A 14,767-nucleotide genomic window follows, 5' to 3' on the forward strand; every position below is an offset into this window, starting at 1 on the left:
CTCTAACCGAAAGTCAACAAGTTTGCGGCTAATACTGTCCATCTCTTATCTTGGATTTGCTGTTGATGAAGTAATGTAGTAGGTGGCAGCCTGTCCTCTCAGAAATTAAGAGGATAACACTTCAGGATAACACATCATGTGTTATTTTTTCTTTGGAAAAATATTCCCTCTACCAGGGATTTACAATGGCAAATCTAAATACTGTTATTATTTCTGTTTAAAATGCTCACACTTATCAAAGCTGTATTGAAAGCTTTTGACCACTGAAGAGAAGAAAGTAAACTACAAACTACTGCTTCTTCCCTCATGTTGCCTACACATCCATCAGAACCACTGCCATGCTGATAGAATGATTGATAATTGGCTGAAAACTGCATAGAACCGCACTAAGATATTAATTCTGAGTATCAGTAGTACTAGCAGGCTTTTCACATTACACAGAATCATTTGGATTCAATTGTGATATTAAAATATCCCTAATAGTTTTAATATGAAAAACATCTATGTGTCATTTAAAGGAGCATTCATTGGCCATTTGGAAGCAGCAAAACAAGATATAAACAAAACACTGACATATTATCATTTTATAAACTGAGTAATCCAACAGACACGACGCAACATTAGCATTCAGATGGAGTCATGTTTTCAGTCCAAGAAGTTTGAAGTCGGTCTCCACAAACGTCTGAATGAATATCTGTCTCTTAAGCTGCAAAAAGCTCCAATGTATTCACAAGCTAGTTGCTAACTTTTTCTGCCTTTTGGTGCTGTCGTGTCCAGTGGGTTTATCAGAGCTTTTTGGCTGCAAACAGCTGCCAGCTGCTGCTGAAACTTACACTGACGAGACCAGTGAGAGTGAATCAAACAGTAAAGTTGTGGGCCATCAACAAAACATTGAGCTAAAAGACGTGTTCAGGTATAAAATGTGCTGTAGCGCCGAGGGGAACTGCAGTTAGGTGATATACTCTCATCACAACTTGTAATCCCTTTAATGTAAACACAGTCGTTTGATCAGGATTGGATTTGCTGTTGAATTTTAGAAATAGTGCAGCTTTAAAGATGATCATTAACTAATTCAGTCAACCATTAAATCTGGAGGAATTTTGCTGTCTGGTATTTTGGGATTTTCCTGAAAATGAACCATACAATTATGTTATTATGTCCTCTCTGCTCATATATCTTGTTTTTATGTACTAGCGTTGCTAGAATACACAATTTGTACCACACTATTGTTCAACCTGCTACTACTTACTACTGCCCCACTCTAATAGCCCATATTTTAACTGCACAGTAGGTCATGAACTATCCACAGTGCTCATACATCCTTCTGTCCCTCCTTAAATCTGGCACTTCGCTTTAGTAAGACTGTGTAGTGTTCAAAATAGAAATTCAACACAGAGAAGACAAAAAGCATCTTTCCCACATGTGCCTCAGCACAGCGCTGCTATCTTTTGTCCCGTACATTCATTATGCTCAGACTAAGCCGAATGGTCTGTGAACCAGTAGGCAGAGACCAAACCTCCTCTGTGGTTCAGTGAATCAGCCAATCAGACGTGCGGACCCCTTACCTTGGCCAGTGAGCAAGGCTGGCAGCAGTGATTTATGAAGCCCTTTGAAATTTATGGAAAGTTGTCACGTACAAAATTAAAGGGATGCTTCACAGAGCTTTTTCCTTACCAAAATGTCATTATTATTTTGGAGGAAAAGTGGAAGAAATGTAGGGGAAAAGTGGCTTATGAATAATTGATTCTCAGCAAAAAGAATAAATGCATTAATGCACAGTTAGCCTCCGCTAGGCTTTTCATCCACTTCCTGGCTGGTTTCCTTTCTGACAGTCGGACAATGATAAAATGATTGATAACTAATTTTACAGATGTGAGGCTCCTGACGGTAACCATACTTGGAAATATCCATCTTAGCAAGTTATTTTCACATAATTTCATCACTGTGCTTCTTTCAAGATCTTACTTCATTTGAGTCTTTTAACAAATTTAAACACATTTTATCAAGACCAGGACACATGATTTCAGACAGTGTTTGAGCTGAGTTTAATGATGTTATGATATTAGTGTACACCCAAGTTCTGAGTGACATAAGACGTTTTCACCAGAGGGAAAAAGGTGGTGAGCTAAATTAACGGGCACCCTCCCCTGAGGTTATACATTGTACAGTACACACAGATGTAATATGTGAAACTCTGAATCATTTATCAATGCACTATTCTCAGCACACTGTCCCCTTGCGCACACACACATACACACGCACAGTCACATTCATTTGGAAATACAAACAGGTCATATCCAGGGAGGCTGTGTTGTTATTCTTGTGTCATCCTGTTGTTTATAATGCATTGCAAATGATGATGATTTAAGCACCTATATCAACAAAGTAATCAGCTGCTATCAAAATGAAAATGAAAGATTGCCTGTGGCACTAAAACAGTCAAATATTAGATACAGCACTGTCTATGTGAAGCGTGCCAGATTCTGAATCAAAGTAAATAATCAAAACAGGATTTTAACCGCATCATTTTTTAACATGAATTCCTGGTTTTTGCGTGCAATTGGAGAATGCAGGTTGCAAAGATATCTGTGTTACTGTTTAATTGGGCCAGCTCAAGACGTATGTTTTTCTTTGCGCATATTTTCTGTCAAATCTAACAAGGTAAAATGTCAACTAACTGCATGCAAAACGTGCTAAAATGAGAGCATTAGTCAGCCATCTTATAGAGCACATACAGTCTATTGCAGTGAGAAGAGGGAGTGGTGCTGCATCCTGCTGCTTAGTCCCATTTCCCTCTCTCTTTCTGTGTGTGTGTGTGTGTGTGTGTGTGTGTGTGACAGAGACGGAGCAGGCTTTCATCAGGTTTTGACAGGGACTGAAGCCCACGCAGTGCAGGGCAAAGTCAAGTGAAGCTAGAGACTACAGACTGAAGGCTTCAGCCTCAACAGAGATGTGTGACGAAGCCCTTTGAGGCTAATGCCTGACTGATACCTAACATTTCCACCTGCACACAGGCAGACACACTGTATGCTCACTGGAAATTTAATTAAGCAGTGTCAACATGCACACGCAAGCCCCAGATCTTTCGCACGCATGGTTTTTTTATCAGGCTCAGAAATAAGCCTGGATATATGTTGTATTTTCCAAGAATCAGAGAACATCCAGTTCAAAGTGGACCAGCCACAGACTAAACTCCACTCTTTTGTTCTCCTCTCTTTGATCTACAGGAAACGAAGCCCATCTGCATCCAGGGATCCAAACCAAAAATACGACCAAAGGGAGGGGGGCGACCACTCACAGTATGCCCCGACGGACGGCGGCATGCCCAGATCACCGTCTGACTATGGAGATGGGGACCCTCGGCGGGCTCCGCGGGGCCCACACATGTACCCAGATATGGATGCGTCACGGATGGGCTACCGGGACCGGCGGGGCCCCGGACGCTGGCACTCCCAGGAATACCCGCTGGACCAGGAGCTAGATGGACCTCCCAGTGAGTATGACCTCCAGCGGCAGCGGCAGGAGGAATTCCAGGCGCGCTATCGCAGCGACCCCAACCTGGCACGCTATCCTGTTAAGCCACAGCCCTACGAGGAGCAGATGAGGATGCACGCTGAAGTGGGACGCCTGAGGCACGAGCGCCGCCATAGTGATGTCTCCCTGGCTTACACGGAGCAGGATGACCCGGGCCCCATCCGCCTGTCCCGTCAGCATCTCACTGAGCGCCGGCCGCCCATGGTGGGACAGCGCTCGTACTCTGTCGACCGCTCCTCCCCTGGGCCCATGGGTCCAGGCCTCGGAGGCCACAGGACCTCCAACCACAGCCCCCCGACGCCGCACCGTAGCCCCGTGCTGGGTGACCGATCAGGGGATCTGCGGAGAGGTGACCTGGGTGTAGGCGGGGATCCCATGAGGAGGCAGCAACACCATTTGGACCCCAGTTCGGCCGTCCGCAAGACCAAGAGGGAGAAGATGGAGACCATGTTGAGGAACGACTCTCTCAGCTCGGACCAGTCAGAGTCGGTGCGCCCGCCACCCCCCAAGCCCCACAAAACCAAAAAGGGAGGAAAGATGCGGCAGGTGTCGCTGAGCAGCTCGGAGGAGGAGCTGGCCACCACACCGGAGTACACCAGCTGTGAGGACGTGGAGATAGAGAGTGAGTCAGTCAGTGAGAAAGGTAGGGGCGACGCACACCAACAGACTCACTCAGTCTACTCACTTTCTGCTACTTTCTCTGTGTATAAATGGCTTTATTTACTGTTACTTCATACAAATGCTCATTTCTCAGATACTTTTTCATGCAATTGTAAAGCCCTCTACTGACATCATGTTGTTGTTAGGAAAGACAGATTTCATTTAACTGTAACTTAACTATTGTTGCTGTCTCATGTTGATATTGATTGCAGGTGTTCAGTCAAATACTATGTTCCAGTTCCCCAGTCTACAGTCTCTATATGTACTTTATATGTTTGTATGTGTATTTGTATGTGTATGGCTCATTGTTTTTGAGAAAACTTTTTTTTATTTTTGAAAAACAAGTGAGAATCTGTTAAAAACATCTGATCAGAAAATGATCCATCATGATGACTCTGATTTAGTGCAAGCACTTTGTAACATTTGCAGTTAAATATTTTTGCATAATTAGCCTCATTTGTATGTACTCTACATTTTTCTCTTCAGTTTCTGTTTTCTGAGCTTCGCACTTCTTAACCATGCTGTCTTTATCGTAAACTGTGGCGAACAGTGAATCATTTCAGCAGGAAACACAACAGCTTTTGAGGTGTGTGCTTTAAATGATCTGCTTCTTTTCTAAAATCCCAACTTTTTCATTCCAGATCTTTAAAAAACAAAAACAATGAGCCTTACATATGTGCAAAGCACCACAGTGTTTTATGTGTGTTTTCTATGAATCTACTCTAACAGCTCTTGTGCCTTTGAGGAGGAGGCCTGTGCACTCATGAGCCTGTCAGATATGTTTCAGTGTGGATGCGTGTTCATGTGTGTGGCTGCGACTAGAGTGAATATAAAGGTTTTGCTCTCGAGACCTTCTCCTTTTGCTGTCACCTCATGGCACACTTTGCCATGTCCTACCACAACTGTTTCACACAAGCAGTCTGTTCTGATGGGCAGTGTTACATAACTGACAGACAGGGGGAAGCAGGCGGAGGGCTTGGGTGTGGGTGTCTAGTGAAACACGCTGACTTGAGTTAATAACAATTGCAATGTATTTTATTGAGTAGTTTTATGCCATCACTGCTCCACATGAATGGATGGATGATATTAGAAAAAAGGTAATTAAAAAGCAGAGGGTGATTTTATGTACGCTCTCTGTTAGTCTCGACTTCTTTACTTCCATACTGTTTAGTTACCACCCATGATGATGTCATTCTTTGTACAGTGGCCCATTGCAAAGTGCCAACAGGACTATGGCTCAGTCGGGTGGAGCAGGGAGCAAAAACTGACGGTGGTTAGGGGTGAATGATAACAAGGATATGTCCTGTGTCCGCTCTGGACTTATTAACCCATAAACAGGGTACTGCGTGTTCTGCTGTTGTGTATATATATATGTAGTTCTCTGCAGTGTACCTAATTGAAGTGGCATGCTGGGTATTGGCTCAGTCTGACCTGTCCTGCTGCTTAACTACAACAGGAAAATAGAAATGGACATCGGATCGCTCGTGGCAAATGTCCTACCTGCTTGGAGACACAAGCGCACTTGTCCAAGTCTATAAACACACACTGGCAAGCAAACAGTCAGAGTGACTGAATTAAATGCCACTTTGCATAGAATCAACATCAAAAGCAATTGTTTAGGCTGTTAGCCTCTTGACTGCTCCACCTGGTTGACAGTTGTCGTAATTGCAAATTGATTTTGTTGTCAAACCTGTAATTACGGAGGCCTTTACCTTAGAAATGTTAAAAGCACTGAACACAAAGAAAGAAGGAGGCACAGTTGACAAATGGAAAAATAAAAGATAGCAAGCAGGAGGAGTACAGTAGCAGAGTTCGCCTTTATCGGTAGCGCTGGACCAAAGCGCCTGCCACATGCTCGAAATGTTTAAACTAGAGGAGAAGGGAGGAATTCAGTTGGTCTGCTCTGTTATGTAACTGTTCTCCCTACTGAAGGAAGCAGCCCAGCTTCGGCTCTACATTATTGATGTGGGAGTTTCCAGGTATCCAGGTAGCCATGTTTCAAAAATAGGGAGAAAAGCAGGCTGTTTTGAGGGCTAGAGTTACTGTTGTTTGTGTCTGCTTCTGTCTGCCTCCTCCACAGGTCAGCCTGCGTAGGAGAGAGGTGAAAAACAAAGAGCTGAACTGTTCACCTGAATAAGTATAACTTTCCATACTCGCTGCAGAACATCCTCGGACAGCTGATTATGAGGAGCTATCTTTGGTCTTTATTTAGGTAGAATTGGCAGTTTCATTAATTTATGACTTAATTAATTAAGGCTGCTGTGATATGGTGCATGCAAGGAGTCTGATGAATGGTTCAGTAGAATTGAACCATATATTTTAAGTCAGTGTCCTTGTTTGCACTCTGTCAGAGTAACTGACAGACTTAATTATGTAATAGAGAGCAGAGAGGGGATCCAAACTGTAGGCCCCAGATATGGACATGTGACATTCTGCAGTGAATTCATATGATCAATAAAAACCATATAAAACACAGTCAGGTCTTCACTCAGAAAAATGATAAATGCCATCAAGAACAAACAGTATGGACAGCACGTAGAGTTTACAAATGGGACAAATTTAGCATGACTGTAGAAATGGCAGCTGAACCACTTTACACAGGTGTTTTAAATGCTCCCCAAAAAGATACCAATCATGATCAAGTCTAAAAAGCTGAGCCAATCAAAGAAAGGAATCTCTCTGCATGTACTATAACATGCAGACCAAACGCTCTTTGATTAGCTGCTGTAGAGAGCGTTTACCCTCACCAGGAGTGAGAAATGGAGAAAAAAAAAAAAAGCAAGGGCAGCTAAGCAAAGAACATCAACTGTAATTGCATGTGAGGCCGGAGCGGGAGAGAGATGAAAAAGAGGGCAGAAAGCACCTTTTGGCCATATGCGGCCCATCAGCGTCTTGGGGTTTGTGCACTCAGCTTGACTGGGTCAGGAGATGGGTGTGTAGCAGCAGGGCAAGCAGGGCGCATGTCGTGCTCTCAAATCTCTGATACCTCGAGGGAACTGCTGAGGAGGGAGGTGGGCTTGATGGGATGAGAGGGAGGGGAGACCGAGGGGGGGAGGAGACTGGAGGAGAGAGGGTGTGCCAGCTGTAATGGGCCTGGCTCGTGCCTGCGAGCGCTGGAGACTGATTTATCACGATGGTCCTCTCCCAGTGTTTTCCTCTTTATTGATTCCCCTGACATGCAGCCTCATAATAGTGCCGAACAGACAGAAAAGGACAGGCTGGCTGGCTAACTACAGCAGAGAGGTGGACATTATGTAGTGACAGCCTAAGTTACATTCTCATTAATGGTTTTTGGGATCAGTTTTTGCACCTCAGTAAGTCTGTTTGAGGTTTGTGCTCTCAAGCTGAATATTAGAAAAATATTCTTATTAATAAATGCTTTTATACCTTAATGAGCAACGAGTTTTGTGCTTAGTAAGAGAAGTTAGTAAGGCCTTTTGTTTTAGAGTATAAGTTCATGTTTTAGGATCTGCTTCCACCAGGGCTTAAATGTGATGCTGTATCACAGAGCATGGTGACTATGTTTAAACATACACAGTCTCACCCCTGCCTCTTTTCTGCTCTGGCCCCTTGGATTGTAGTAAAAACAGCATCAATAATTAATGATCCAATTAATAGTTTACACTGGTTTTTATTGAGCTGTCAAAGTGATGGAGAGCCTGCTGGTGGTGAACTCCGCCACTGCCTGTGCTCTGCCTTCACCCTGAATCAGCACTTTGTGGGGCTTCGGAGCCGGGGCGAAACGGCAGGGCTGGGCGTAGACTGCTGATGTTCACAATTTATGGCCGTGATGAGTTTCCTGCTCCCTGAAAAACCACACAGTGCCTCGCTGGGGATCAGTGCCCAATTGTGGCGTGCCACTGGTAATAAAGCTTCGGGGGAAGAAAGAGGAAAGGCTGTACGCACCTCCATGCAGGCGCCAACTCAAATTCTTTTGGACAGACATTGAGGGTGGGCTGGGGTGGGGGCCGGAGTGTGATGGGAGGAAGCACAGGCAGAGGTTGAGGTGAAGCTGACTAGTATAACCTTGAGATAAGCTATATATAGGATCTAAATTTAGCTCCAAAATGGGCAACATAAAGGCAAACCTCCTACTGTTTCAATACATGGTGATTCACATGATATGTTTCCTCTTCTGTCTGATCGTAAATGCAGGCCTTAAGCTGTTTGGACTATCATGGCCACATTAGGCAAGTGACTTGTTCAATGAGACTGTCTACCGCACTCTGGTGTTTATGCTGCCGACAGAAAAGCAGCTGGGACAGAAAGAGGGTAATCACTGTTGTCAGCTGTTGGTTAGAGGGCCGCATAGGGCAGAGCCTGTCTGGGGACATCCATAATGTTTTATCACAGTGTGTAAGCGTGTACAGTAAGTCGTTTCAGCACTCCCCTGCACTGTTGGATGGATAGTTCCAGGAGAGCGAGAGAGGGAAGGAGGAAAGTTAGGTTGGCTCAGACTGACCTTGCAACTTAGTCCCAACTCTGAGGATGAAGAAAACGTGTGGAAATGGCACTGGCTAACATTTCACTTTGGCAGGTATGGATATTAATATTCATAAGCTTTGTGTTGAAACACAGTCGAAATAACAAAGGAGAATGATGCTGAAGGTGGGTCACTTCCACATTTCTGTCATGTAGTAACGCTGTAAAGAATAAAAATGCAGAACTTCTGTTGCAAAGATGATCTCAAAGACAAGGTCAACAATGCTTTTAAGACTATGCTAAATCAATAATATTACAAAATATGGCTTAATCAAAGGATAATTCAAGCTGATTACATCTTTAGTTTTGTTTTCAGTTTTGGCCATCGTTCAGATAACTTATAATCACATCGCACTTACCAAATTAATTGAGGTATGGGAAATCAGACAGGATGGTTTTAAACACATGTCCATGTTAGTCAAAATGTTAGCTGTGGTTCAGGAGGAGGAGCAGGTGGTCCTTTAATCACAGGGTTGATGGTTCAATCCCCGACGTGTCCTGTCCACATGTTTAAGTGTCCTTGAGTAAGATTCTGACCCAATATTGCTCTAGACGGGCAGGCCAGTGCAACGAGGGGTTACTTATCACATTTCATGTCTGCTAAGTTGTCTTGATATTATGGCTAAACGGTTGTCAGGTGGTAAACAAGAAGCTGTATCAGCAGGCGCTTACACTGAGTAACAATGAGTAAAGCTATGAAATTAAGACTCAGGTTGTAATAAACCTGAATTGTCCTCTGAACATAGGCCTTTGTTCTCAGTTAGTGTATTTTTTCATATTGTTAGAAGACTTTCAGATGTGGCTGTTGTCACCCCGCATTCTTCTTCCATGCAGCTTCTTTTTTCTATATTAAAAATCCCTTCCTCTTTACCCTTGTATTCTCCAGTCCCCATTGCCTCCTCCTCTACATCTAGAAGCATATGCAGTCTATTTTTATGCCTTTCCATCAACGTTCCCTGATTTTCCTGAGATTGAATCCTCAGCCAGATAATGCCTGAAGGAGGCCTGTCCTGTATAGATCCATTAGGTTCTACAGCTCTTGCAGGGGAAGTGAAGTGTGGGAAATGTGATGTATATGGCCCAGAGGTTGTACAAGCGCAGTGTTTTCAGATGACCTTACCGGTGCCCCTGGCCCTAAGGTTCACTACAGCTACGTACATTCACGCAAGCACACAAGTGTATCACCAACAGCACAAGTGGAAGACAGAATGCTGAATGCCTGTCATTACCAAACAGGATTTCTGTGTTGTTTAAATGACCATGCCTCATCCTTCACATGCTTTAATTTCATTAGGAGCATTTCTTAATTCACTTTATTACTGAATTATAAAATGACTAGCCAGTGTAAGCGAGTTATATTAAAATGGCAATTGCCTCTTCATAATGGGATGTTAAATGCAGAGGCATGCTAACGTCTCATGACAAGGAAACGATCAGATTCTCAGCCGTCCGACAGCAGGATCTCCCCAACAATTAAGATGATTTCTCTCTATCTTTGAAGTACCTCAGCCTCCACTCCTCTTCACCTCCACACCTCCATCCACTGGGAATCTCAGCACCACCTTCAGATTCAATATTTTTCCCTCTTTGTAATTAGCTTGGATTTTTAAGCCTCTTAATCAAATTGAAAGTGCTCGCCATCTCTTTGCTCTGTGCATCCACGTGGGAAAACAGGCCAAATCCCGTCGAAGGAGTTGGTTTTGCAAACGTAGCTTTCTCACCAGATCAGATACTCACGGTGGGCTTGATTTGTTTGCTTTGACGATAGTGCCACATCTGCAGCAAGAGATAGAGTTATGGGTCTGGATTCTCCCTTTTAGGGGTCAACCATCATCAGTTCCTCTCCAACCCTTCAGCTGGATTGATGAGGAAAATATAAAAATGTTAAAATAAAAAAACCTAGCCATTTGGCCAGCTTGTATTTCTAAAGGCTGCATGTCCACTGGTGCTACTACAGAAGTTGTAATCAGAGCCTCATCTTTAAAAGCTCTCCCTGGTGCACTTTAGATTGAGGTCAGTTAAGGCTGTGTGGCACTGCAATCTGAATCTCCAGTTAAACACATTAGACATCTGCCCTGCTCCCTCCCGCAGATGCGGCTACTGTAGGATAAGATAGCAGCATGCTAACTTTGTTTGATCAAAATGTGAGTAGTCTGCTGATTTGAACTTGCAGGTTGGGTCCTTGCAAAGCGTTTTTGAAGCCTGTTCTCTGGAAATGAAGATGAAATCTTTAAACCAAGATATAGAAAGTATGACAAGTGACCAATAGGAAGACAGGAAAGTTGAGCTTTGGTCTTTGTTTCAGCCGTTTCAGGGGACGCACCTCTACTTTAAAAACCCAGACACTGCAAACAAATGAGCGTTAGTGGTAGTTTTCCCAAATTTAAGACCACATTTCCTATAAGCCTCATTTCTTTGTGTCGCTGATATTGTGAATTCTTGCCCCTGCTCTTCATCTCAGAGTCACATTCCAATCCAGAGAAGAGCAAGATGTACAAGAATGTTAATTAATGGATTAAAATAATGTCCTGGAAGAACAGTTCCTTCCCTTCAAAGCAATGTTCTCAGCTATTGTAAAGCAATACAGCGTGTTTCAGAATACAGCAAACCCAGTGTCATTCAAAGCAGTGTGAAATGCAGTGCTGGAGCCAGCAGAAGTTGGCAAATTCTGCAAAAATGTCACCAAATTAATTCACTGAATTTAACACTTGTTATATGAATAATATCGAGAGGATTTGATTTCTGGTTGTTGTCTGTGTTGAGTTTGGATTTGAGAATAGATGAAGAGATGTCAGAACTCTGAGGCGGAGAACGCAGGCTTGTGTCCACGTTGTTGGCGTGGTTGAATCATTATTGATCCTTTGTGTTATTATTACCTCGGTTGCGTCTCTCTTTCTCTGCAGGGGTCTTAGAGTTGCACGTGACCGTGGCCTTTTGAGCTGTAGCAGTATGTGAGAGTGTGTGTGAGAGCATAAATGGATGCGTGGATGTCTTGTTCAGTGCCGTGTGTGCGTGTTACGTGTGTGTCACTGCCTGTGCGTTGTGGTTTGTGGTGTCCTCACTGGTCCCTCTCGCTGTCCTCTCTCGTGTATGTGTGCCCTTTCCCCCCCACCTTACAGGAGATTTGGATGGCCATTGGTGGGACCATGCGTCTTGGCATAGCAGCGAGGCCTCCCCAATGTCTTTGGTGAGACATGTGGAGCCCTGCCTTGACCCCCCCACCCCCCACCCCTCCTGCCCCTTGACTCCCATCTCTCTCTCCCTCTCTCTGTCTCTCTCTCCTCCCCCCATCCCCCCTTTCTCCAGAGTCTTTTGTCATTTCATGTTTCCTTCGTTTATTTACACCTTTGCATGTTGTTTTTCTGTTTTTCTTTCTGTTTTTATCCCACACCTGTAGGGGACAGTCAAAGGGGAAAAAGAAAAACTATTGAGCAGACATTTATGTCCGAGCCGACACACACCTTATCTGAGAGGCAAAAGAAAATGGTGCGCTTTGGGGGACACTCATTTGAAGAGGACTTGGCATGGTGTGAACCGCAGGTTAAAGACTCGGGAGTTGATACGTGCAGTAGCACTACCCTAAACGAGGAGCATAGCCATAGTGAGAAGGTACTGAGACAATCTAGCCTGCATTTTGTTATTATTATTTATGACCTACCCATCCAGTCTTTGTTTGCTCTCTGTCACTAAGTGTAAATAGGTGAGATGTTTGTTTTCTGGATTTTATTTGACGTTGTACAAATTGATTTCTCTTGCGATTTTGTTCCTTTTTGTTTTTCGGTTACTTTTGGCTCCACCTTGCTCGGTGTTGCCGAAAAACTCTTTTGGGGGCACCCTCTTTGCTTGCTATTTGTACTTGCTGTTTTGCTCCCCAAACAGAATCTCCACATCTTACAGTAGTTGTAAAGGAAGAGCATTGACACACAACCTCTCTGTTTGTCATGGCACACAGGAATGTGGGTCTCTCCTAGTTGCATGCTCGTTCTCCTCCGTATGTTGTGTTCTTGCTCTGCAGCGGTCCTGTTTAGTGCAGTTGGAACACCTTTACTCGGGCCCGTCCCTGTCACTCTGCAGCCCTACCCCACAGCACCCAGTCCAGACAGAACCTGCCCCCTGCCCAACTTTCCACTCACTTCTATAGCAAAACCCAAATGATTGTAATCACACAAAACGGGGAAGACTGGATTTGTTTTGCACAAAAAATTAAAACATTTGTTTTTCTTTTTTCCCTTCCACTGCGCGTCTGCAATTTCACCCTACCTGTGTCTCATAGCTCTATTCTGTGCTGTCTATATTTCATCCTTTTTGATCTTTAAACTGGAACCTCCTGGTCCACCTCATTTTTTTCTTGTATCTTGATCTGTTTCCCCCCCCCCCTCTTCGCTGTCTGCTTTCCCCTCACTACTCCACTTGATGGTGCTTGTATGTTTGTGTGTAGCGAAGCACCGGAGTGAGGCTCTGGTCTTGCTGCTCCGGTTTGAACAGCTGGTTTGAGGAGGAGTGTTGGGGCTGCTTGCTTTACTCTGCATGGGGCGCTGCATGAAGCTCACTCCACCCTCACACTGGCAGGTTCACACAAGCTCTGGAAGTAACACCCAACACTATTGTGTTTGGTGTTTCGTTAATAGTTTTGTCCATGATTCGCTGAGGAATTGAAATAATTGGGCATGATGCTCCCTCCAAAATGAAACTGTCTTGATGAGTCAGTAGAGTTTGTGTGAACTTTCTTCCCTCAGTGAATAAATACTTTCCCCTTGCCCCCTTTTCACTATGGACAGTTGTCTGCTTTGGTCTAAAGTAATCAAATTTGAGTGGATGAGTTGTTAAACAAAAGGTGTGTTGTTGCTCTGACCTTGTAGCACCCGGTGACGTGGCAGCCGTCCAAAGATGGGGATCGCCTAATAGGGCGTATTTTGCTCAATAAGCGCATGAAAGATGGAAGTGTGCCTCGAGACTCAGGAGCTCTGCTTGGTCTGAAGGTAAGCTTATAATGACTCTGTCTCCCTGTCTGTCTGTCTGAAGATGTGATGCAAGCACACATGGAAAAACTGCGGCGCTGCACCATCTACCTTCCTGCTGCAGTATCGTTGTTCCTCTTCCAAAAGAGCATGTTAAGATCTGCACGTTTGGCATATATGACCTCATCAGTATACCCAGGAAGTCTGGGGAAATCGGAGGATGTTAACATACAGTATATTAACTTTTCAGCTGTGAATTCTACTATTTTGTGGCCTCTTTTTTTCTATGTGGCTTGCTGATTTTCTCCTTGGCTTCCAATTATTGATTACATCATAGCGCTACTCAGTATTAATATTCATTAAAGACTTGATTATGTTTCTGATGAATATTAATGAGGAGCATTTGATATTGAGCTGTATAATTTTCTGAACCCACTCTCACTGAAGTACTTTGAAGTACTTTAATGAACTGCATTCAGCAGCTCAGAGGAAACAAGTCAGTCCAGAGCCTGTCAGTGTTGTCAGTGCCCACGTTTGACAACTGAAATCTTGTATGTATGTATGTATTGAAAAGTCTACAGGCTACTTCTATAGGCCATATTCTCCCTTCACATGGTTTAAATCAGTTTATTATTGCAGTGTAGTCACTCCAATGCCCAAAGCATATAAAAGATTATGTGTTGTGGTAGCTGCTTTGGTTCGCCTTCCTTTTTCACTGTTCCAGAAATCTGTAGGTGGTGCACACTGGTTAAAAAAAAAAAAAAAAAAAAAAGCTGAGCAGCTAAAGTCCAGAAGGGCAGTGGTGGGCCATGAAGAGAGAGAACAGAGAGCGGCAAGAAGGGGAAAAATCATTACTGATTGAATGAGCCTCCTGAAATGGCATGTTTGTGTCTGCTCAGTGCCTCTGTGCGTTTCTGTCCGCTCAGCAGCTGCCAACCGACTCGACAGTCCAGCCAGTCAGTCCATCAGTCAGGCTGCCAGCCTCGCCCTCACTGTCCATCTCTCTCTCTCTCTCTCTCTTCCTCTGTGAGCCTCCTTCTCTGGCTCCTGCCTGTTACATAAAGCCATTTCATTTAGCAGACTTCCCTAAGCTCCTTTGTATGTTGGCATTCAGCTGCCATTAAGAGGGATTT

General features: G+C 44.0%; 1 protein-coding gene across 27 annotated transcripts in view; it reads left to right on the top strand.

Annotated features, from left to right (window-relative positions):
* The window catches only part of rims2a (regulating synaptic membrane exocytosis 2a), a 135,088-nt gene that overhangs the window by 64,951 nt on the left and 55,370 nt on the right, over positions 1-14,767 (top strand). For 14 of the 27 annotated variants that reach the window (XM_076736991.1, XM_076736962.1, XM_076736968.1 and 11 more), the window contains 3 exons: positions 3,228-4,177; positions 12,074-12,285; positions 13,536-13,655. In XM_076736991.1, the coding sequence (XP_076593106.1) occupies positions 3,228-4,177; positions 12,074-12,285; positions 13,536-13,655 (1,282 nt within the window). Of the gene's footprint in view, positions 1-3,227; positions 4,178-11,795; positions 11,864-12,073; positions 12,286-13,535; positions 13,656-14,767 lie in introns of all 27 variants that reach the window. The other 13 variants (XM_076736964.1, XM_076736967.1, XM_076736974.1 and 10 more) reach the window with 1 other exon arrangement.

Source organism: Chaetodon auriga, chromosome 8 (assembly GCF_051107435.1).
Source record: "Chaetodon auriga isolate fChaAug3 chromosome 8, fChaAug3.hap1, whole genome shotgun sequence".
NCBI classification, from domain to species: domain Eukaryota; kingdom Metazoa; phylum Chordata; class Actinopteri; order Chaetodontiformes; family Chaetodontidae; genus Chaetodon; species Chaetodon auriga.